Source organism: Scleropages formosus, chromosome 18 (genome assembly GCF_900964775.1).
Source record: "Scleropages formosus chromosome 18, fSclFor1.1, whole genome shotgun sequence".
NCBI lineage: Eukaryota > Metazoa > Chordata > Actinopteri > Osteoglossiformes > Osteoglossidae > Scleropages > Scleropages formosus.
Window position 1 is genome coordinate 25619696 of NC_041823.1, and position 22034 is coordinate 25641729.

General features: G+C 42.3%; 1 protein-coding gene across 4 annotated transcripts in view; it reads left to right on the plus strand.

The window, feature by feature from the left end:
* Nucleotides 1-21690, plus strand: part of ago3a (argonaute RISC catalytic component 3a) — a 33105-nt gene extending 11415 nt beyond the window's left edge. For 3 of the 4 annotated variants that reach the window (XM_029246046.1, XM_029246047.1, XM_029246043.1), the window contains 16 exons: nt 1709-1917; nt 2413-2549; nt 4388-4522; nt 4794-4881; nt 5367-5514; nt 5606-5725; nt 6489-6632; nt 9210-9343; nt 10126-10310; nt 10511-10670; nt 10823-10913; nt 11042-11236; nt 11612-11746; nt 16165-16266; nt 16457-16656; nt 17060-21690. In XM_029246046.1, coding sequence (XP_029101879.1) covers nt 1709-1917; nt 2413-2549; nt 4388-4522; nt 4794-4881; nt 5367-5514; nt 5606-5725; nt 6489-6632; nt 9210-9343; nt 10126-10310; nt 10511-10670; nt 10823-10913; nt 11042-11236; nt 11612-11746; nt 16165-16266; nt 16457-16656; nt 17060-17168 — 2292 coding nt within the window. In that variant the 3' untranslated portion in view covers nt 17169-21690. The remainder of the gene's footprint in view (nt 1-1708; nt 1918-2412; nt 2550-4387; nt 4523-4793; nt 4882-5366; nt 5515-5605; nt 5726-6488; nt 6633-9209; nt 9344-10125; nt 10311-10510; nt 10671-10822; nt 10914-11041; nt 11237-11611; nt 11747-16164; nt 16267-16456; nt 16657-17059) is intronic. The other variant, XM_029246044.1, reaches the window with a different exon arrangement.
* The last annotated feature ends 344 nt before the right edge of the window (nt 21691-22034 follow it).

The window sequence follows — 22034 nt, forward strand, 5'->3', positions numbered from 1 at the left end:
TCTGACATACCTAACGTTTGACTTACGTTAGGGATTGAACTTTGCATAAGTCGAGGGGTGTCTATTCCTTAAAAGTTTATATTATCACGTATCTTTCAACTGATGTGTTTACAGAGATTTGAACAGAGCACTTTATTCGGTGAACAGCTCTATAAAGTTGCTCAGCCCTCAGAATAAGGTTCTGTACATAGCCATTGTAGAAGCAAAATGACAATTTTATTTTGTACAATAGCACAAGAATTGTATTGGATATTTTGGAGCACACTTGGTAACAATGTTTCTTTCATTGGTGTCTTTTCACTTTATTAAGATGGATACTTTCATAACAAGGACTATGTATTTTCTGTTCTCTTAAGCAATCACAACTGTTACTTCTATGTCATCTATGATACATTTAATTATGAGAATTTAGCTGTTTTTCTCCAAAGTGACTTAGCATTATCCTTTTGTCACTTTTATTAACTGTTCTGGAGCGTGTCCTAGACTCGTTGTGCACAAAGCCTTGTGGATCCACCATGTACAGGATGCCAGTGTCAGGATTCCTACATATACACATACTAAACACACTATGGGCAATTCAGTGTGTGTGATTCACTTGAAATGCATGTCTTTTGGACTGTGAGGAAACAGGAGCACCTGGAGGAAACCCATACACACACCAGGGAAATGGCCAAACTCTGTACAGACCGAATTGGATTCAGACCTAAGCCTGAACAGTACTTGCAGTGTTAAGCCATTACTTATGAATTATTTACCCATTTCTACAGTTGGGTAATTTTTACTGGAGCAGCTCTGGGCAAGTACCTTTAAGTTTATAACCTAGCAGATGTTTTTTGGTAATGCTACACAGTATCTGCAATGGCATAGTGTCTGTGTGCTTTGCAAAGTTGAGGATATATGCAGTGATGTTGTGCTCTTTATTTCTTTGTCATACAAACACCTATGAGCCTAATTATTTAAATCCTTCCATCCAGGGTATACCCTTCCTCGTACCCCATGCTTCCCTCATACATTCTGGACCTTCTCAGTCCTGCATTGAACAATTTGTTATTGGTAATGAATTAATGGACAGATTAAATATTTTCTTACAAATATATATGTTAAATAAGAGAAAAATATAAAATTTTAACTTAAAAAAAAAAAAAAAAAAAAAAAAAACCCATGCAGTAAGAAATGGTTGTAGTTCATGGAGGGGAAATGAATATGGGTATTCATATTTCAGATTTGTGTATCCTTTGATGTCCAGCTTTAATTCTTTCCTGGAAGCAGACCAAATATCAAAGGGATTAAAAATTTACTTTATTTTAAATATGGCAACTTCAGTTTGTTCAAAGTTCCTCCCAAAATCACCCTAAATGATGCCTAATATAATAAGGGGGAAAAAGTTGTGTAACACACTAAAATAGAATGAATAACAAACACAAAATACAAATTTCATGATGTCAACTTACTGTGGTAGTGTGCCTGCACTGGCTTGGAGAAGACTAGGCTATGTGTCACATTTAAATACCTAATTATGGCTGACTGGAAAAATAAAAATCTGAATGGTTATCAATAAATGGTATTAATAATCACGGACCAGAGAAGTCATAAACCGGTTATGGAGAGACTGAGTAGCGGAGGATCATATGACTTTATGATGTTCTTGTGTGTATGTCAGTCTTCTGTAAGGCCTTGCAATTAACAGCTTCTCCCCGGGTTTCAATAGGTGGATTTGGACGTCACGCTGCCTGGTGAGGGGGGCAAGGATCGGCCCTTCAAAGTCACCATCAAGTTTGTGTCCTTGGTCAGCTGGCACTTGCTGCACGAGGTCCTGACAGGCCGCAGTATGCCAGAGCCCCTGGAGCTGGACAAACCCATCAGCACCAACCCAGTTCACGCAGTAGACGTAGTGCTACGCCACCTGCCCTCCATGAAGTGAGTCTTCATGGCCCTGTTTAGAGCACCATCCAACAATGAGCTTCTGTTGCCTAAAGGACAATGCTCAGTTTGAGTGGCATTCAAAATACTGCATTCATCCACATTTTTTACTTCTTTGCAGCAGTGAGCTGATGTCACGATTGTTGGGTGGAGAAATGGAGCTGTTGTGTTTCATAGCTTATGCTTAGAGATGCCTAAATTGCTCATTTTGCAACCATGTCTACTGTAGCTATGGATCAGTACATTGGCTCTTAAAAGATGGTTTACATTAGTCAACTGTCGTCTTTGTTTGTATCTATTTTTCTTGCTGTATGCCTGTGCTAAAGCACTCTGTCACTGCGAGAGGAGTGCTCTATAAAAATGAATTGAATTGAATGAGAGAATATAGTGTAGTTGCATAGAAATGGAAATATTGGAAGTGTTAGTTAAGCAAGTCATCTGTATGTTGCCTCCATCATCAGTCAGTATTTTCAATTGCTCCTTTTTCCTCAGGTACACCCCTGTTGGGCGGTCATTCTTCTCTGCACCAGAGGGTTACGACCATCCCTTAGGTGGTGGGAGGGAGGTGTGGTTTGGGTTCCACCAGTCTGTGCGCCCTGCCATGTGGAAGATGATGCTCAACATTGATGGTGAGGATGAGGCAGGGGATGCTGCTCATTAGAAGCTTATTGGAGAGTTTAGCAGCTACTGTGTGGGAACTTCAGAAGCTGATTGCCGTGGCGATGAGGCAGTCCTTTTTGTGGGTCAAGGCTGAGTACTAGGGTTTTGGGGTGGAGCCACTCAGAATGCATCTGGAACCTTTTCTTCAGGCAGAGAAAAGGCTACCCTTTTGTTTTTACAGAAACACTGCAAGGCTTGCTGTGTCTGAGGGCCCCGGCTGTTCCCAAGTATCCATCTTTCTGGGCCTCCGTCCTGCTCTTGCACGCTCACAAATTAATCCGCCTCGCCTAGCACCCTTTGCTAAAGTGCGGAAAGAGCTCAATCGGTTGGGGATAATGCCCTTTATCTCTTTGTGTGCCAAAACAACAAGCAGAAAGGGCGAAAAAAGAGCGGGAACTTAAACAGGCGCTGCAGTTGCACTTGGCAGCTACAGCCAAGTCGGTAGGGAGGACATAATTCAGTCCTGTTTAGATTAAAACGCTGTACAAGACCTGGGAAGAATATGGATGGCACAGCATGAAATAGGGTTCTTAAAATTTTACATGTAAAAAAAATGAAATACTAGTAGGTAGTAATTTTAATACCAGAGGGGGATAAAGTAATAGAGTCATTTTTTTTCTATATTTCTTTGTTCAGGAGAACTTAAATCAGAGGATGCCCACACTGTTTGTGGACTGTTGAACATGTTGAGAGTTCATGAATCGGGTCCAATTCTGGCTCTACATGTGGGTTTTGGCAATCAGGTGCATCCATTGGTGTAAGCTGTCATTCCTCACAATGTTCCAATTTACCAAGATAAAAATGCCCTATATAGACTGCTAAATGGACTTTTGATTTTTATCATAACCAGGATGAAAATGGCATCCTTAAACATCACTGGGCTTTAATGGGAAGTTTAGTGCAGACTATGGATTTTTTTTTTCTTTTTTTTAAAAAAAAAAAAACTGTGTCCATCTCGAAGAACTGGAGACTATCCACTATAGCACTATGTGCAGTTCAGGACTTGTTTCGCTGCATTCCAGTAAAGATGAAATCTGTTTCAATGGTGGCCCTGTTAAAGCTGTTACTTAAAATTTGTATATTTCAGTATTTTGTCTAGACTGTATATTTTTCATTAATGTGACAAGACTTATACCAGGGATTCCTTTGTCATGTGGACCCCTTTACCTCTTTCTGTGATAGAAGTAGGGCCTTTTATTTATTTATTTATTTTTTAAATGCATGAGAAGTGAGTGGAAGCATTGATCAATGTCTCAGTGTAATGAAACTATTTAAATTTAGTTAACCACCTGTATCCCTGGCTCACATTTCTTTGCACAGGGGTTACAGCACCTTAATGGGCTCATATAGTCCTGTATCAGTGTTACAGATGAAAATAGATGTTTGGATGTCCTGGCACAATTCGCACCTCTTCTTGGTTTCTCAAAGTAGTTGGTACACTGCATTGTGCGAATCAAAAGGTGTCCCCCACTGCCTGCCATGATTCACGTGCAAACCAGTTACATTAATTTGAAAACTCCAGCTCTACTATGTTTTTAGCCTAGTCTGCTTCATTTTGTCAGTTGTCCTTCATATAAAATGTTTGTCTGTATTCCTTCCACATAAGCAAACAGTCTCAAAAACAGCAGGAAACTGCTTTTAAAGGGAGAATAGGTTAGTGTTATAAGGATACATGGCAGAATATTATTCTGTCACTGTAATTGAATTCCTTTTTAACCTTTTTGAACATGTGAGTTGGTCAGTTTCCTCACTGACTCTGCTGCCTTCGTACGATAACCCCGTCCTTTTTCTCACTGTGCTTGTACAGTGTCAGCCACAGCGTTCTACAAAGCACAGCCTGTGATCCAGTTCATGTGTGAGGTTCTGGACATCCACAACATTGATGAGCAGCCACGGCCCCTCACTGACTCGCACCGGGTCAAATTCACCAAAGAGATAAAAGGTGAGGCTGTGCTTATACTCCTCCATACACTGGTCTGGTGCTCATGATTTGTTGAACTTCCACTGTGCACTGCGCTGTGGTTTTACCATTAAAATGCTTTTTTCCCCAGGCACATTAAAATGTCTCTTGACATTATAAATATCTCGTCTTCTGTGTGTCTGGTGCGCTCCATTTTGAGGCACATTGTTCATGTGCTTTGTTTCTTCTCCATATTACCTGGGCTGCTTGCAGTCATTCTTTGCCTCTGATTGCCTGGCCTTTCCATTCTCAGGTCTCAAGGTGGAGGTCACACACTGCGGCACCATGCGAAGAAAGTACCGTGTGTGCAATGTCACCCGGCGGCCGGCCAGCCACCAGACGTGAGTTGGCCCGTTTGCCAACCTATGGTGGGCAGAGAAGAGGTGGTGAAGCAGACACAGCAGGGTGTTAGTGGTTGGCGAAATGCTGCCCTTGATCTTTCCCTAGCCACAGTAACAGGCAGTCCATACCTCCTAACCCTGGCAACAGTTCAGTACTCTGAGATGGCTTGTGCAATGTAATGCATCCCTATTATTCTTGGAAGACATCAAGTTAGTCATGTGTGTACAGCTTACATAAGTTTGCTAATTTTTGGATTCCTGTATGAACTTAAATGAACAAAAGACAATGATAAAGGAGGAATTTCAGGAGTGAAACTCTCCTCGTAGTAACCAGTCCGATCTTTCATTCTGTGGAATATCCCACGGCAACCTTTGTTGTTGAGGCACACCCTGAATGTAAATTGGAAACTGCAGCATGGGGGTCACGTTCTACCTTTATGGACAGATGTGCCATTAACCTCCGTTTGCTTCTGTGTTTTTGGCAGGTTCCCTTTGCAGCTGGAGAATGGGCAGACAGTAGAGCGTACTGTAGCCCAGTACTTCAGAGAGAAGTACAACCTGCAGCTCAAGTACCCCCACCTGCCCTGCCTGCAGGTGGGCCAAGAGCAGAAGCACACCTACCTGCCCCTGGAGGTAAGGCATTCTGGGATTGCTGCATGGGTGAACCCTGTGGTGAGCAGACGGATGTAGAGAAGGCGATTCCGAGCGTCTACTTTCCCTGCAGGTGTGTAACATTGTGGCAGGGCAGCGCTGCATCAAGAAACTGACAGATAATCAGACCTCCACCATGATCAAAGCGACAGCACGCTCTGCACCTGACAGACAGGAGGAGATCAGCAGACTGGTGAGTGGCTCCACCTTGTGGTTGGAGGCTGCGCTCTACCATGCACATTTCTACATTTACCAGTGCAGCAAGCTTGTGAGTACATTTACTTATTCCTTTAGCAGATGCTTTTCTCCAAAGCAGCGTACATCTCATAGAAAATACAATTTGTGCATTACATTAGGTGAAAGACAGTTGCAGATGTGACTCTTAAGTACAGTTAGTTTTTCCACTATATGCAGTGATGTTTCACACAAGTAGCTACATAAAACTTAACCAGAATATTGCTGATTCCTAATCACCTTCTTAGTTTTTTTGAGATGCATACAAACATTTATATCACAAGTCAGTGCAATGCCACATTTTATGCTTTGCAAATGTGTACATTTTTCACCATTCTGTATATTTTCCCCACATTTCATGATTGAAAACTGAGAAAGTACTCAACTGGAAACCACCCCTAAAAATAATGAAAATGTAGGGTTGACAACCCAGTTTTTTTTATGTTTAATGAAAACATATGGCTCACTTTTTTTTTTTTGATAAATCAAGGGCTCTCGCCAAAAAAAATGAGTATCAGCGTCAAATAGCTGTCGTTTGTGTTTAATGCAATTTGGGGTTAATGCAAAGTGACATGCAAATAATACTGGAACCCATCAAGTCCTCTTCATTGTGGAGAAATGCGACACATACTTGATGTTTGCAGATATACTGGGGAAGAACTTCAGACAAGCAGTACATGTAATGTTAACAGATGATTCTCATGTGTACTTAACCCCATTAGGTGCGCAGTGCCAACTATGAGGCAGACCCTTTTGTACAAGAATTCCAGTTCAAGGTGCGGGACGAGATGGCTCACGTCACAGGGCGCGTGCTACCAGCGCCCATGCTGCAGTACGGCGGCAGGGTGAGCTCAGAGCACTTTATGGTACCCTTTCTTTAAATCACAACCATTCTTTCTCTGTATGTTGAACTGTCTTCCTGTTGGAGAAACTAACTGCTAGAGCGCTTTTGTTGATGTCAATGCGCTCGGGCCTCGGCCTGAGTTGAGAGACTGCTATTGTGCTTTGTGTAGCTTATACCTAAAAGTATTCCTGATGCATCAGGTTGGGTCACAGCCATGTCAGTTTTTCATTATTTGTCTATGACACAGCCATTTTTTTAAGTGTATTTGGAATAAATGTAGAGGAAGGGTATTGGAAGAATAAGGAGCAGTTGCTTTAAGTTGAGCAGATATGAATATTTTTTGCCTGTGACAATTTGTCAGTTGTCCTGGCCATGCATGTGGATGTGGGTTGTGTGGTTTGACTGTTAAACAGAAAGACTGCATGACTTTATAAATGCAGTGAAGTAGATACACATTCATATTTATGGCAGTATTGTTGTCAAGTCGGTAAACCTCGAGGTCAGCATCTAAGTAAAAATCTCAAGTTTAAGTTTGTGACACCATCCATCCAATTCACTGTCATGTTTATATTTCTCCATAAATTTGACATTAAAAAAAAATCTAGTTTTTCACATCTGCTAAAAATGGAAATGTGTGTTTTGTCTTGGGTCTTTCAATATTATATACCTTCAGCCAGGGTTGATCAGGCCCCAGTTTGCATCCAGGTAGCACTACCTTGAACCCATGGCTCACCTTTCCTGATGCAAAGCTATCCAGATACCCTCTGCTACAGCCTTCATAGCATCCTTCCTCTATTTAAGATACCCAACACAGTACAGGTCTCTAGCCAAAGATTTTCTCTCATATTTTAACAGCAACACATCTGGTCTCAGAGATGTCTCTGTTACAGTGACTGGAAACTTCAGCCACTTAACTAAATCAACAATCAACTGCAAGTCTTACACCATCACTAGGAGCCCTGACCTGGCACTGGGGGCTGATTTAGCTTTTTCACCTTCTTTGATAAATTCTGTGCCCTGCTTTGCTACCTGGAAGGTCCTGCTGTTTTGCAGTGTCCCCACACAGATATACTCTGGTACTGTTCTGAGCACTTGGTACCAGAAAAAGTGTCTTCATGTAGCAGATGAGTCGAGTTCATTCTGTGGAACTTGAGAATTCCTAAAAAAAAAAATTGTGTGGAAAACATAATGGCAGCTGGATGGTGATATTTGTATCACTTCAGAAACAATTATGTAGATTTGCATGCATTAATTTAGCAGATGCTTTTCCCCAAAGCGATATAGTTCTCACAAAAAAGTGAGTGCATTACATCAACAGAAAGAGTTTGATGCAGACGTGTGATTCTGAAGCAGTTACTTTCCACCGTATGAACCAATGATTATCAAAGAAGTAGCTCCATAAAGGTTCATCAGTTGACAATTTTTAAAAATTTTTTTTTTTGATCATCACACTAGTAGCTGCATAAAGGTTTATCTGATATTAGACTTACTGTGAAGTGTAGTGTCTGTATAAACCTGCACACCCAGTGTTTTGGCTTGAGTTTGTAATCCTTGATTTTGTTAGTCAACTGCTGCACTTATTTTGTGAGGACTTGTTTTGTCTTCCTTGTCAAGCAGAGGGCTGTGCTAGATTTTTGTTTTATTTATTTTTTTAGAATAATTAACCTGCAAATGTGGCTGTCATGGGCCATGGTTTTGGAGCCCATTTCTGGGGAGCAACATGTAAATACTGTCAAATCTATTTGACTGGTTCTCACTTTTAGTTTTTCCACTGTTCTCACTCAACATTAAGCTTTTTTTATGTCAGGGATATCAAATTCAGTCTGATGGCTGGTCTCTTTTTGCTGCAATCAATGCACAGACCTTCCATCTATTCGTGACCAGTAACCACTATTCAAATACAAGGTCACAGTGGTCTGGAGCCTATACCTGAAGAATAGGGCATGAGGCAGGGAACACCCTGGACAGGACACCAGTCCTTCATGGGGCCTTAATTACTCATTGTTCCTTTACTTTTGGCACATTTCCATTCTGACCCATTTGTACATAATAAATGATCATTCTCTTTTACTATAGGAATACTTTGTGCTAATATTCTGTGCTGTAGCAAAAGCCTAAACCAGTATGTACACCAGCCTTTCAAACATTGGATTTGAAGCCCTTACCCTAAATGTTGAGTAACGTTTGAGCTATTATGTTACTCTGTGCCAGTATCATGTGTGAAGCAGACATATGATACTGGCACAACGTACACACTTTCCCTATACCATGCAAACGTGTGTGTTTTTTTTTTTTTTTTTTGGGGGACCACTGAGAAATAGTGCAAAACTTGTTTGGTGCATCACTGTAAAAACTGACATGAAATGCTTTGCACATTTTGATTGCCTAATGTTTTCTCAGTGGAGGAAAAAAATCGGTTGTAATTTTTGGTTCCGAACAGTCAAGTGATATATTGATGTATTTATATGCACTTTTGTGTTAAATGTAGTATTTGCATTTTGTCTTGTGGATAGCCGTGTGTGTGTGCTTGGTTTTGTCCCATTTGTACATTTGTTTATGGACACCCTACATAGCAGATCAATCTCTGCTGTTGTTGCAGAACCGTACGGTAGCCACGCCCAGCCATGGGGTGTGGGACATGAGGGGTAAGCAGTTCCACACAGGGGTGGAGATTAAGATGTGGGCCATCGCCTGCTTCGCCACACAGAGACAGTGCCGTGAGGAAATCCTCAAGTGAGAGCCAGCCTCATTCCCTGCGTCATCTCCATCCTACCGCAGTCCAGTGCAGAATGGCATTTCCCGCATTCTTTTTTATTTACACCACTGCGCCAACTCTTTCCCTCCTGTCACATTCTTGTCCTTCCACCATTGACTGCCTTTCCTTTAGACAGATTGTTAAACAATTTTGTAGATTCCACATAGCCTTAGTCCATAGTTCAGTCCAAGCTTTTCAGGGGTTTCCCACCACCTGCCAATGTTTATTGCCATAGAAAGTGACAGCCCACTTCAAGCCCTGAGCGGAATCAGCACATGTCCTTTGATTGTCTCTGGACCTTAAAATTTGACCACACTGGAGAGTTTGACTCAAAGCTGCCATCAATCTCCTGTTGGTGGTGGTCATTAGAATGCTGAAAAGTGTAAACTGGCCTCACAGTGCCTAAGGCACACTAATATCCTTTGTGCTGTCATGGCTGATCAAGCTGCTTTCTATTAAATACAAAGACAGTTACATCTAAACAAAAATGTAAAGACATACATGAAAAAATTAGAGGAATTTCCCACAAAATGACCACAGGTCCTATATGAATTTCTGCACTCCCTGAAGCATATATGCTTTTCTAAACTGTTCTGGTGTGTCCTAAGACACACTGCCTGTTCTTTCATGCCCTTGTTTGTGAATCCTTGCCATAGTCCCATACCCATGTCTGTTTAATTTTAGATACTGAAGAATGACATACATATTTCTCTTTGCACAGGTTTATTTTGCGTACACTGATGACGCTTATGTCCAACAGGGGTTTCACAGACCAGTTGCGAAAGATCTCCAAAGATGCCGGGATGCCCATTCAGGGCCAGCCGTGTTTCTGCAAATACGCGCAAGGAGCGGACAGCGTGGAGCCCATGTTCAGGCACTTGAAGAACACCTACTCTGGGCTGCAGCTCATCATCGTCATCTTGCCTGGCAAGACTCCTGTCTACGGTATGTGTGGCTGCAGAAACTGAAAAAAATCAGTGCGGGGATTTGTACCCAATAGTCTGAGGTACAGAATGCTCTTGTGTAGCTCTGGTGAGCAGCTGATGCCAAATGTTTACACAGGTGACAAGTTATTCGACGTATTAAGTGGTACTCTGTACTGTATAAGGGTTTTGAGCTTTGACCATATTCCTCTGAAATTTTAGCGGAGGTGAAGCGGGTAGGAGACACACTGCTGGGGATGGCCACCCAGTGTGTCCAGGTGAAGAATGTGGTGAAGACCTCCCCCCAAACGCTCTCCAACCTCTGCCTGAAGATCAATGTCAAACTGGGTGGTATCAACAACATCCTGGTACCTCACCAACGGTAGGTGCCCCTGTTCTGCGTCCTCTTAGAAGCTTTGTTTGTCCATTTTATCTGCCAGCTGCAATAAGAATCCCATCATGTATAACCTCAGTGAACTGCTTTTGCATGGTTTGGGGTCTTGTTTAATCCTCATCCTTCTTACTTTGCTATAGGCCTTCAGTGTTCCAACAGCCAGTCATCTTCCTGGGTGCTGATGTTACACATCCTCCAGCTGGAGATGGGAAGAAGCCCTCCATTGCAGCGGTGAGTTAGGACCTCTTTCAGCTACACACCCATGTGAGCTGCCATTCTCTTGTACTTTTATTGACTATTTTAATGTCAAGCTTAGGACTACTAGTTATATAAGACTGAACTTTTCTCTTCATCACTAGGTGGTAGGCAGCATGGATGCCCATCCCAGCCGGTACTGTGCCACGGTTCGAGTCCAGCGCCCTCGTCAGGAGGTCATTCAGGACCTGGCCTCAATGGTTCGAGAGCTGCTGATCCAGTTCTACAAATCTACCCGCTACAAGCCCACTCGTATCATCTTCTATCGCGATGGTGTATCAGAAGGCCAGTTTAGACAGGTCTGTCTTGGCAAAAGCAGTCTTCGATTGCCTTTTTCCCAGTCCTGTTTATGTGCCTTTATATGTTGTCCATGCATTGCCTGACCCTTTTCAGCTCAAAGTTAACCATAACTTTTGAAGCAGTGCAAACACTGGAGGTTGCTTAAGATATAGTCCAGAGATTTTTACTTTTGTCCTTGTTGTTCTGGGTTTAATAGCATCTTCAAGTTGACATCAACTTTGGAGAATTTGCTTTGAACATGAACAAAATGCTAGTTATAGTGATACTAATTCAGGAAATTGTGTTTTCTGTATCTTATAAGACAATGCTGCCTACTCAGGAACCTGCAGTAGCAGTGTCGAAAGGTGACCATCCTCTTGTGCCTCTTGCTGTAGGTGCTGTATTATGAGCTGCTGGCCATTCGGGAGGCCTGCATCAGCCTGGAGAAGGAGTACCAGCCAGGCATCACCTACATCGTGGTGCAGAAGCGTCATCACACGCGTCTCTTCTGTGCCGACCGCAATGAGAGGGTGGGTGTTTTCAATGTGCCTGTAAAAATACATTAAAAAAATAAAGTGCTAAAAGATTGAAGAAACGGTTAACCTAAAATGTTTTCCTGAAGTCTTACATTTTGTGAAAACCTGCGATGTTGGTTTTACATTTATTTAGCAGATGCTTTTGTCCAAAGCGACTTTCAATTAACTCTATATAGTGTTATCAGCCCACACACCTTATTCACCAAGGTGAATGGTTTTACATTTTTCTATGGGAACAGTAAAACCTTTAGTGCACACTTTATGTATAGTAAATGAACATCAAAGTTTCATATTTGCCCACAAAGGCTTTAATAAATTTTAGATTTTCATGTTCTCTCAAGAGGGGGATGCGGTGGCGCAGTGGGTTGGACCGCAGTCCTACTCTCCAGTGGGTCTGGGGTTCGAATCCCGCTTGGGGTGCCTTGCGGCGGACTGGCGTCCCGTCCTGGGTGTGTCCCCTCCCCCTCCGGCCTCACGCCCTGTGTTGCCAGGTTAGGCTCCGGTTCCCCGTGACCCCGTATGGGACAAGCGGTTCTGAAAATGTGTGTTCTCTCAAGGTCTTAGTTTGAGTGTTGCAGCCATGCCATGGTTTGTTCTCGGTTGTTCCATATAAACTTAGCCATCAAGAGTCCTGTACAAATGAGATCACTACAACAGGTTATGAAAATACATGCCTTTTTTCGTACACTAGTTATCATTCAGAACAGCATGTTCCCATTGTGTGCTTGTCATTTTTTTAATCCCTAGTGCAATACTGTATCCAATATTTTGGGAAAGAAATGCATACTTTGCATCTCAAACCCAAAATGTTCTTGGCCCTCTGTGTCATTCAGGCTTTTCTTTCAGTTTAATGCTCATACTTTCTAAATAAACAAAATCAACTACAAACCCCATTTCTGGAGAAGTTGATATTTTCTACTAACAAAAACAATCTGTAATTTGTAAATGCTCTTGAACTTGTATTTAACTGACAAGTACAAAGAAATGACTTAATGTTTTGGCTGACCAGTTTGATTGTATTTTGTAAATATAAACCAATTCAGAGTTTGTTGCCTGTAACACACTCAAGTTGGGCCCGAGGCAAAATAAGAGTAAAAAGTTTATAGAACATTCAAGTATCACCGTTTTGGATAATTCCACACTATGCAGGGTAACTGGTAATAGGTGAGGGTATCATGATTGGGTATAAAAGGAGCATCGACTAAAGGCGAAGTCTTTGCAAGCAAGGATGGCTTGTGGCTCATCACTTCGTGCCAAACTTTGTGATTAGAATTGTCACTTAGTTCAAAAAGAACATTTCTCAATGCAAGAGGGCAAAGAATTCAGTTCTTTCACCATATACAGTACATAATATTGTGAAAACATTCAGGGAATACAAGGAAATCTGTGCATAAAGGGCGCGGCTGGAAACTGCTAATGAATGTGCGTGACCTTCGAGCCCTCCGACGGTTTCATGGGAAACCGTCATGCTACTGTGATAAATATAGCTACATGGGCTTGGGAGTGCTTCGGAAAACCGTTGTCACTTAACATAGTCTGCCGCTGCATCCAGAAGATTATTTAACTGAGGAGAAAATCTTACTGATGCAAGGGTGTACAAGTTAGGGAAAGTCTTTGTTGGGTGCACGGGTTTCATGAGGTGCACGACTGCCGCACGATCCTGGAAAGATTTTACACAGCACATCAGCAACACACCATGCATGAGGCCTGAAGCTATTATGCAAGGAGGAAACCACCCATCAGTACTATGCAGAAACATTGCTTAGTTCTCTGGGCCCAAGCTATTCTCAGATGGACCAAAAGGCAGTGGAAATATGTGCTGTAGTCAGATGAGTCCGTGTTGCAGCTTATTTTCAGGGGAAAAACGGACGTCGAGTTCTCCGTGCTAAAGACAATAAGGTCCATTCAGACTCATCAGCGAAAGGTGCAAAAGCCAGCATCTGTGCATCAGTGCCCACGCCATGGGTGACTTGCATATGTGTGAAGGTACTGTTGATGCCAAGGTGTATGTTGGGATTTTAGAGACATGCTGCCATCAAGGCAATATTTTTCCCTGGAAGTCCATAGTTATTTCAGCAAGACAACACCAGGCCTCATTGTTTACGTGCTGCAACAGCAGGGCTTCGTAGACGCTCAGTGCGTGTGCTTCACTGGCCTGCCAGCAGTCCACATCTGTCTCCTATTGAGAATGTATGGTGCATCATGAAGAGGAGGATCGGACAATGGTGACCACGGATTGCTGAGCAGTTGAAGTCTTGTATCGAGCAAAAATGGGCAAAATTCCACTTGCAAAACTGCAACAGTATCCTCAATTCCCAAACGATTAAAGAGCTTAATTAAAAGATGATGTAACACGGTGGTAAACATGCCTCTGTCCCAACTTTTTTTGTGTTTCAGGCATCAAGTTCTAAATTTGTTCATGTACACAGAATACAATTAAGTTCGTCAGTGAAAACTGAAAATCTTTTCTTTGTACTTTTGTCAGTTAAACAAATGTTCAAGAGAATTAAATCATTCTTTTAATTACCTTCTAAAAAATATCCCAACTTTTACGGAAATGGGGTTTGTATATACTTAATTCTGCCACATGTACAGTCCTCACCAATTGTCATGGCAATTAAAGCAAACACAGATCATAATTAAAATAGAAAATTCAATATTGTTGCTATTAATTAATCCATTTTCACAAATACAATTTTTGCATCTTCCAATTTTAAGGTACTTACTAGATTACACCTTTAATGATGGGTAATCTTTACTGGAACATTTAATGGTATCTTGCAAAGTCTACTGCTTTGATTTCTTTTAGAAATAAACTAAACATGAAATTATTGGCAATTATTTAAGTGACATAAACACCTTTAATATAAATATACCCTTACGCTTGAGATTGCTAGCCTTAATCTTCTGATCAATCAATCTAGTGATCAAGAAACATTTGCTAGTGAAGTACATCTCAGGAAAAAAAAAATACTGAAGTGCGTTACATCAGTTACCCTTACTGTCTTGCTTCCAGACGGTGCTCAAGATACCGAGGGCAGTTTTCTGGAGTTACTGCTTCACAATAATTCCCACTTCTTTTTTTAATTGATCAGTTCTCTGCAGGATGAGCAATAAATCCTGCAGGAATCCACTGAGCATGTTTTTTTTTTTTTTTTTTTTTTCTTTTTTTGTGAACAACTTCCTAAAGCTGCGCACCATTGTTAAAGTGCACATGCATACAAAAACCATCAGCTAAACTTTTCCTGTTAATCGCTCTGCTGTGTCTACAGTAATTCAGTTGCATACCCAATATGGCTGTCAGACTCCTGATGAATTTCATACTTCCCATGATGCCCCACTTTCTTAGTGTCACATTAACATGCCAACAGATTGAGAGATCTAGATGCAGACATGCCAACTATAGTACCTTACTGCACTTCTTCACAAAGTTCAATATTTTTTATTTTTTGGACTTGCTTTGGCTGAATTTCATTATACTGTTTTTGCTCTGTAAATTGAAAATTGGATATTAAAGGCCAAAAACCCTTGTGCCAAAATTTTGAATGTAGCATTTGTAAATCGAGGGATACCTGCATTGACAAGCTAGACAATTCTTACAAAAATTAAATGTCATTGTCATTCATGATAATTTATTTTAATTCATTTTAGGTTACATTTTTGTTTCCCTTCATAATGTGAATTTGCCTAACAAGATGATTTTACAGAACAAATTAACCCTAGGTGTAATTATTGTCTCATAAGTGTATGGTAATGGTTATCATCAGTGAGTGTTAATGGGCATTTAACAGGTCCTGAAAGTAGAGTTCACAGAATAATCTGGAATTATTCCATTTAAACATGCTTCTGAAACTAAGTAACATTAACATGAGTGCTCATGAGATCTGAAATCTTAATCCGCTACAGCATTTAATATACCGTTAATTTCAAGTGTGTGTTCCTTCAATAGTCTGTCGGTGTGTGGGCAGTGTAATGCTAGATCACTGCTTGTTGACTTTCCTTTAACAAAATGCTTCCCTTGGGCCTCGCTAGAATCTGTCATTGGTTGTCGCTGTATATCAGTGGGATATGTGTAAGGCAGCTTTTTGAAGTGGTATCTGTACTGTAGGACTCCGGTGTAGTTGTAATCCTCTTTTGTTTTAAATCTGGACAGCCTACAGGCTCTGTGTGTGCAGCTTGTAGCTACAGTTTTAGTTTTCAGCTGTAGTATTACCATCCCACAGCACTTTTTACATGGTCTTAACCAAATGGGATTGTCTCAAGCTCTGTGTCACTTTTGTAGAAGTGTCTGCCAGATATGACTGTAAATTTAAAGTAGTCCACACTTGAGCTTAGTTGTCTTGTCTTATCTGTTTTATATTTTGTCATATGCAGACACTCTGTACCCATAACCCACAATCCCTTTCTTGCAGGTTGGACGTAGCGGAAACATTCCTGCTGGCACAACCGTAGACACAGATATCACCCACCCCTACGAGTTTGACTTTTACCTCTGCAGTCATGCTGGAATACAAGTAAGTCACTCTATCCTGTCCATTCCGGCCTGTAAGTCTCATGCCACACTGTTTTGTCTCATGGTTTCACCATGTATTTCCAGCCCTGCTTTACTTCCATTGTTACTCTCTCCACTATGTGCCAAGCTGCAAAATTGCTAGTGTGTGCACTGCTAACTAACAATTTCCCCACTCCATCCCCCTTCCACAGGGCACCAGTCGGCCCTCTCATTACCACGTCTTGTGGGACGACAACTGTTTCACTGCTGATGAGTTTCAGCTACTCACCTACCAGCTGTGCCACACCTACGTGCGCTGCACCCGTTCTGTCTCCATCCCTGCGCCTGCCTATTACGCCCACTTGGTGGCGTTTCGAGCGCGCTACCACCTGGTGGACAAAGAACATGACAGGTGAGGAGCAGGTGGTGGCAACTGGTGACAGTGGTGCTGCAGGAATTATCAATTGTCCTAAAATGGACACGAACTGACTGTAAGCTGCCCTCAGTTGGAAGACCCACCCTCTGTTTTATACATTCTTTTCAGTTCTGTCATAAACAGTGTAGATAAAAATAACTACGAGAAGAAAATATTTGTATTTTTAGAAAATCTTTGACACTTTATTGTTCTGAATAACTGAGATAGTGTTTATTTGTAGCTGTTTGCACTTAAGAGGTTGTACCTCGTTCTTTGAGTGCTATATATTTATCTGACGTAGATTGGATTAAACCATACACAAAAATAACATTATGGGTAGATGAATGTATCACTTCATGGAATGTGGAATTATGACCATCTTCCTCTCGCCCTGCTTTAGTGCTGAAGGCAGCCATGTCTCTGGACAGAGCAACGGCCGGGACCCCCAGGCGCTGGCCAAGGCCGTACAGATTCACCATGACACCCTGCGGACCATGTACTTCGCCTGAGAGTGCCCCCACTTGTCCACCTCCTCCCTCCCAACACCACCCCTACCTGCCTCAACCCTCTCCCACCTCCACCCCCACTTTGCCTAGAACCAAGCCACAAAAAGCCAGAGCTTGCTTGCCCAGGAGGCTAGGAGGGTCGATCTCCGTGGGGGGCCAGACCCTGCCAGTCAACCCACACCTGACACTGTGCAGAAAGAAAGAGGGTGGCGTGCTGGGGGTTGGGGGGGGCCCTGACAGTCGCCAGAGGACACAAAGCTGCTTTGAGACGAATCAACAAAAAAAAAAACCACACACACAAAAAAGAACACAGCACTATTATGCAATATGAAACCAGCCAACTGCTTTTCAGCACTCCCCCTGCCACCTCTGTGTGTCCACCCTTCTCCGGCCCGCAGAGGGGAGGCACAACCATAATTTATTTAAGGTGTTTGTTTTTGATCCCCCTCCTTTCTGGTTTTTCCCCTGCTCTTGCCTTTACCTCAAGAGTTTTAATAATGGCACTTTCCATTTGGTTTTGTGTTTTTTGTTTTGTTCTTGTCATTTTCTCTTTTGGTGATAAAGAAGGGGAACTGAAATAGGAATGGGAGACTGTGCGTTGAGGATCTTTTTGGGGTCAGCAGCCTGAACAGTGTCCTTTGTGGTATCTGATTCAGCATGTTCTGGCTGCCCCAGTTGATTAACGTAGTCTCAGCCTGCCAGGCCAGTTTACGCAGTTGAACAAATCTGCATGCCTTTCTGTGCACCTGTCTGTGAGATAGTCTGTCCGAGTCCAAACGGTTAGCGTCCAGTTCCTTATTCAGATGTTCAAATTTCAGCCATTCCCTACGCACTTTCTTTCTTGCTTTTCAGTTCTCCTTTTTTGCCATTGGTGACTTAGTGTGACAGTGTCAATTTGGAGCACTGAACCTATTCCAGTCAAAGAGTAAAAAACCGATCGGTAGAAAGGTGAAATTATGAATATGTTGATGTGAGCTCAGTGCCACCGACATGCATCAAGGTCCAAGTGCTCTTTGAGAACAGCCACTGAAGCCTTCCTTTTCTTGGGGGGGTAATGCAAGTTAACAGAATCTTTAAAACATTTAATGGTGACTAGTGAAGTTCCCTTCGTACTGAGCAGAGTGATGCACATTGTCATTCAGTAATAATATCAACTGGGGGTTAACGGTACGTGTTCCCCCACACACTCTATTGAGCTTTTCTCGGTAACATTGCAATGTGATCCCATTGTAATTTATGTTCTTTTTTTTTTTACTGGATTAGGTCCTTGTGTTTTTTTTTTTTCTTTTTTCTTCCCTCCCTTCCCTCCTTCCTTGTATTTATTAGCATAATGAAGCATAATAATTTGTTTTCAGTGCAGCATTATCTGTTGCAAGAGTAGCACAGTTGTCTAGTTCTGTTTAACCTGACAGACCATGTTGTCGCTGTCCTTTAGTGCAATAATCAGTTTTTGCGCAGGAGCAGGCTCAGTCTGAGAGGGTAGGCTCTCACCGGTGAGGCCTGTTTTTTTTTTTTTCTTTAAAAAAAAAAAAAAAAAGGAAGAAAAAATGGGAGTCTTCATTAACCGGTTGCCAAAACAGTGGCAAGTCGGTCAAGCTGGGCCCTCTGACCTGAAGGAAAATGGCTTTTTTTTTTTTTTTTTGGAAAGGGAATGGAGAGCATTGCATTTGAAGGTAGTGTGCTTTTGGGCAGATGTGTGAAGGCAAGAGTGAGGCATTTGGCACTATTGCCGTTGCTTTTTTAAGAGAGCAACTGGAGGCTGTGAGCGATGCCCCATGTTCTTAGTCTTGGGAGGATCTCCTTATTTGTGTTGGATAAGCAGTCTGAGGTCAAGTGCCTGATTTTTCTTCTTCCTTCCTCTCTCTGTCTCCTTCAAAGGAAGAATGTATGCTGACTCTTAAATAATGATAAAAACATTCAGAGATGCTCAAACCAAGGCAAGGGGCACAGTAAGACCTGGGTTGACCTAGCTTCATATACTGTGGGTTTATTTTTTTTAAGTTTAATCTAGAATGTGAATCCTTTCAACAGAATAACTGGCCTGGCTGTTTTCCTTCAGCTAATATTAGTATTTCATTTGCACTGAGGGGGGGTGGGCAAGTTAGAGGGTAAACATAATTGTATTTCAGTTTTATTTTCTGCAAAAGGGCATTGTCTTTTTCCCAGTCAAGCTGTGCCCTGGGTTTCTTAGACCTGGATGATGCACCTAGGCAGTGTAGAGGCAGACTGAAAGAAGGGGAGGTGGAGAAAGGAGGTTTGTGTGTGTGTGTGTGTGTGTGTGTGTGTGTGTGTGTGTGTGTGTGTGTGTGTGTCTGGGTTTCTGTGCAGCCTGAGGCAGGGTCTGCAAGCTCATTTCTTGCCCCAGTTTTCTCCTTTGCCTTCCCTGAGCAGCAGCCTTTGAGTTATGCTGCACCTTTTCTGCGGGAAATAGAAAATAAATAAATGGATATAGCTGCTATTCTTCAGATATATGTATAGAGAGATAAAAAGTAAGACAATGTTTCTGCACTAAAAGATGCATGTGTTGGACTGAACACAGGCCTGGTGCTATGAGTTGTGGCTGGCATGCCACAACCCCTTAGAGGATTTGGGGGGAGAATTTGTGTACGGGCAGGACATTTCAAAGATCTGCCCACCTCTTAAGTAAATGAGGAACCTCATGGGGTTAACTTGTGGGTCAGGTGGGTGGGCCTTGCATTTTAATTTGTGTTGAAATGTTGGGGTGGGCTGGGGATCTTTAAAGGTACAGTGACACTCTACAAGGGTTATGGACAAGACCGCCCAGCGGGATAGATGTTGCATTTGAAGGGACTGCAGTGTGTGGGTGCAGGGCCGCCAAGGCTCGGTTAAATTAACGGTGGCACTTCGGAGGGGGGCCTCCCTGTGGCCTACAGCTGGCTGTGGCATCCTCTCATGTTTGAATCCACATGGGTCAAACCTTGCATCCTTGTTGAACTTTTCAAGACAGTTTTTAAACCAGAGCGTAGCTATATTTCTATATTTTAAATTATGTAATGCACACCACTTATTTTTGCTAACAAAGTTTAAAAAGAAGCATAATGGCGAATGGTAATAATGATCATAATAATGGTGATAATGAGTTTTAATAATGCAATAGACTGTTGACTTTTTCCCTTGTGAGCATAGTCAGTGTATAGTGTTTTGGCACACCTGGATTTCAGCTGCGCACCAGGCTTTGAGTGGGTGGTGCAGCTGCTCTTGCAGGCAGACTGTTATTATAGGTGCTGGGTCATATAGCAGGTGGGCTTCCCCCACGTCTCCCGGGTCACTCTGATCCCTCTCCCAGTCAGCAGAGATGCAAGCCAATGTTTTGTGAAACTTATTTTTGTCTTGTCCAGCTTTTGAAGCGTAGCAGTCTCTCCCCAAGATACTGATATGTGTAGGACACCCCCCCCCCCATATTATGTACTGCTGTTTTATAGGTGTACTTTACCATTGCGTTCTTTGGGTTTCATAAGCTGCAATGCACAGTTGTCCAAAAGCGGATGTCTGGCAGGAACTTTCCTGAGTTGTAATATGGCCATCACACTGGTGAGTCTATGGGACATGCTTGCTTCTCAGAAGTGGAACTTGGTTGCTGGCACTTAAAAATATTCCCCCTGCATGCACACTGTCGGATGCTGTTCTCCTGGAAGCAAGTCACCATAAAGTCTGTTCCCTCTATCCCGTTATCCTTTTTTCTCACTTCTAAAGTGGCTGGCCCAGGGTCCATCCATGGTTTTAAGGCCATTATAAATGTCAGGCTGGGTGTTGACAGGTATTTTCATGTGCCACAGTGGCACAGGGATGATTTTGGGAAAATCTCGCATAAATGCATGTTAAGGTCAGTTTGGAATTTACTCACTGGAGATGTGGGAGAATGCTACATCAGTGGGAAGTGACTTTTGTGTAGGGGCATGTTGTGCTTTTTTTTTTTTTTTTTTTTTTTTTTTTAAAAAAAAAAAAAAAAAAAAAAACCCATGGTGGATGGAAGATGGATTGGTGCCAGCTGCCTTTGGTTTTGACCTGCCCCCCCCACCCCCCATCATCCCCAGGGGGATGAGTTTACAACTTAGCAAATAAGTTCATGCAGTGTTCTCATGGTGTTGGCCGAATGCTGTGACAGTGTTATTTGTTTTCATATGGTTACTGTCCTATGTGCAGGGGACCTGACAGCTGTTCTGGTCTAGATCCTCACCTGCGACATTGCTACTGGAGAACTTAGAACATTGGTGCATCATTTCATGTGACAACCCAACTCATTTGTGTATTGTTCATGCATGTATGTGTTGCGTTTTTTTTAGCCCACATATATTATTTTGTTGACTCTTGGGGGGTTTGGGTGGTTATCTTAGGGCAGAGTAGTCCACAGAAAGTGCCTTTCTTGATGACGGTGCTGAAAAATGAAACAAAAATGAATCAAAGAGAAGTCTTATTTTCAAAACGTTGAAAGGCTGAAATATTTTGCATCTACAATGACGTGCGCAAAAGATATTTGTCTATGTGATTTAAAAAAAAAAAAAAAGTGCATACATTCAAAGATAAATGCCAAGAATATGAGTATAGATGAGCTCTTTCATGGCCGTTTGTAGGAGTCAGGACCAAAAGATATTAGAGGGGGAGATGGAGGGGGGCGGACACTCACCTGACAGCTTGGCCCAGGACTGACTAATATATAGACCGTCACTTGCAAGGTGAACTTGGGATCCCGTATTCGCATTTTCTGGTTGTCCTGTCACAAGGTTCAGTGTTGACAGAATACAGATGGCAAACACTTACTGCCTCCACTTGTTGTCCCTGTTAGGGCCAGCGCATTTTTTCAGCTAAAGAGTTGTACTGAAACAATGCAAAGTGTGCCTCGTGCCCTGG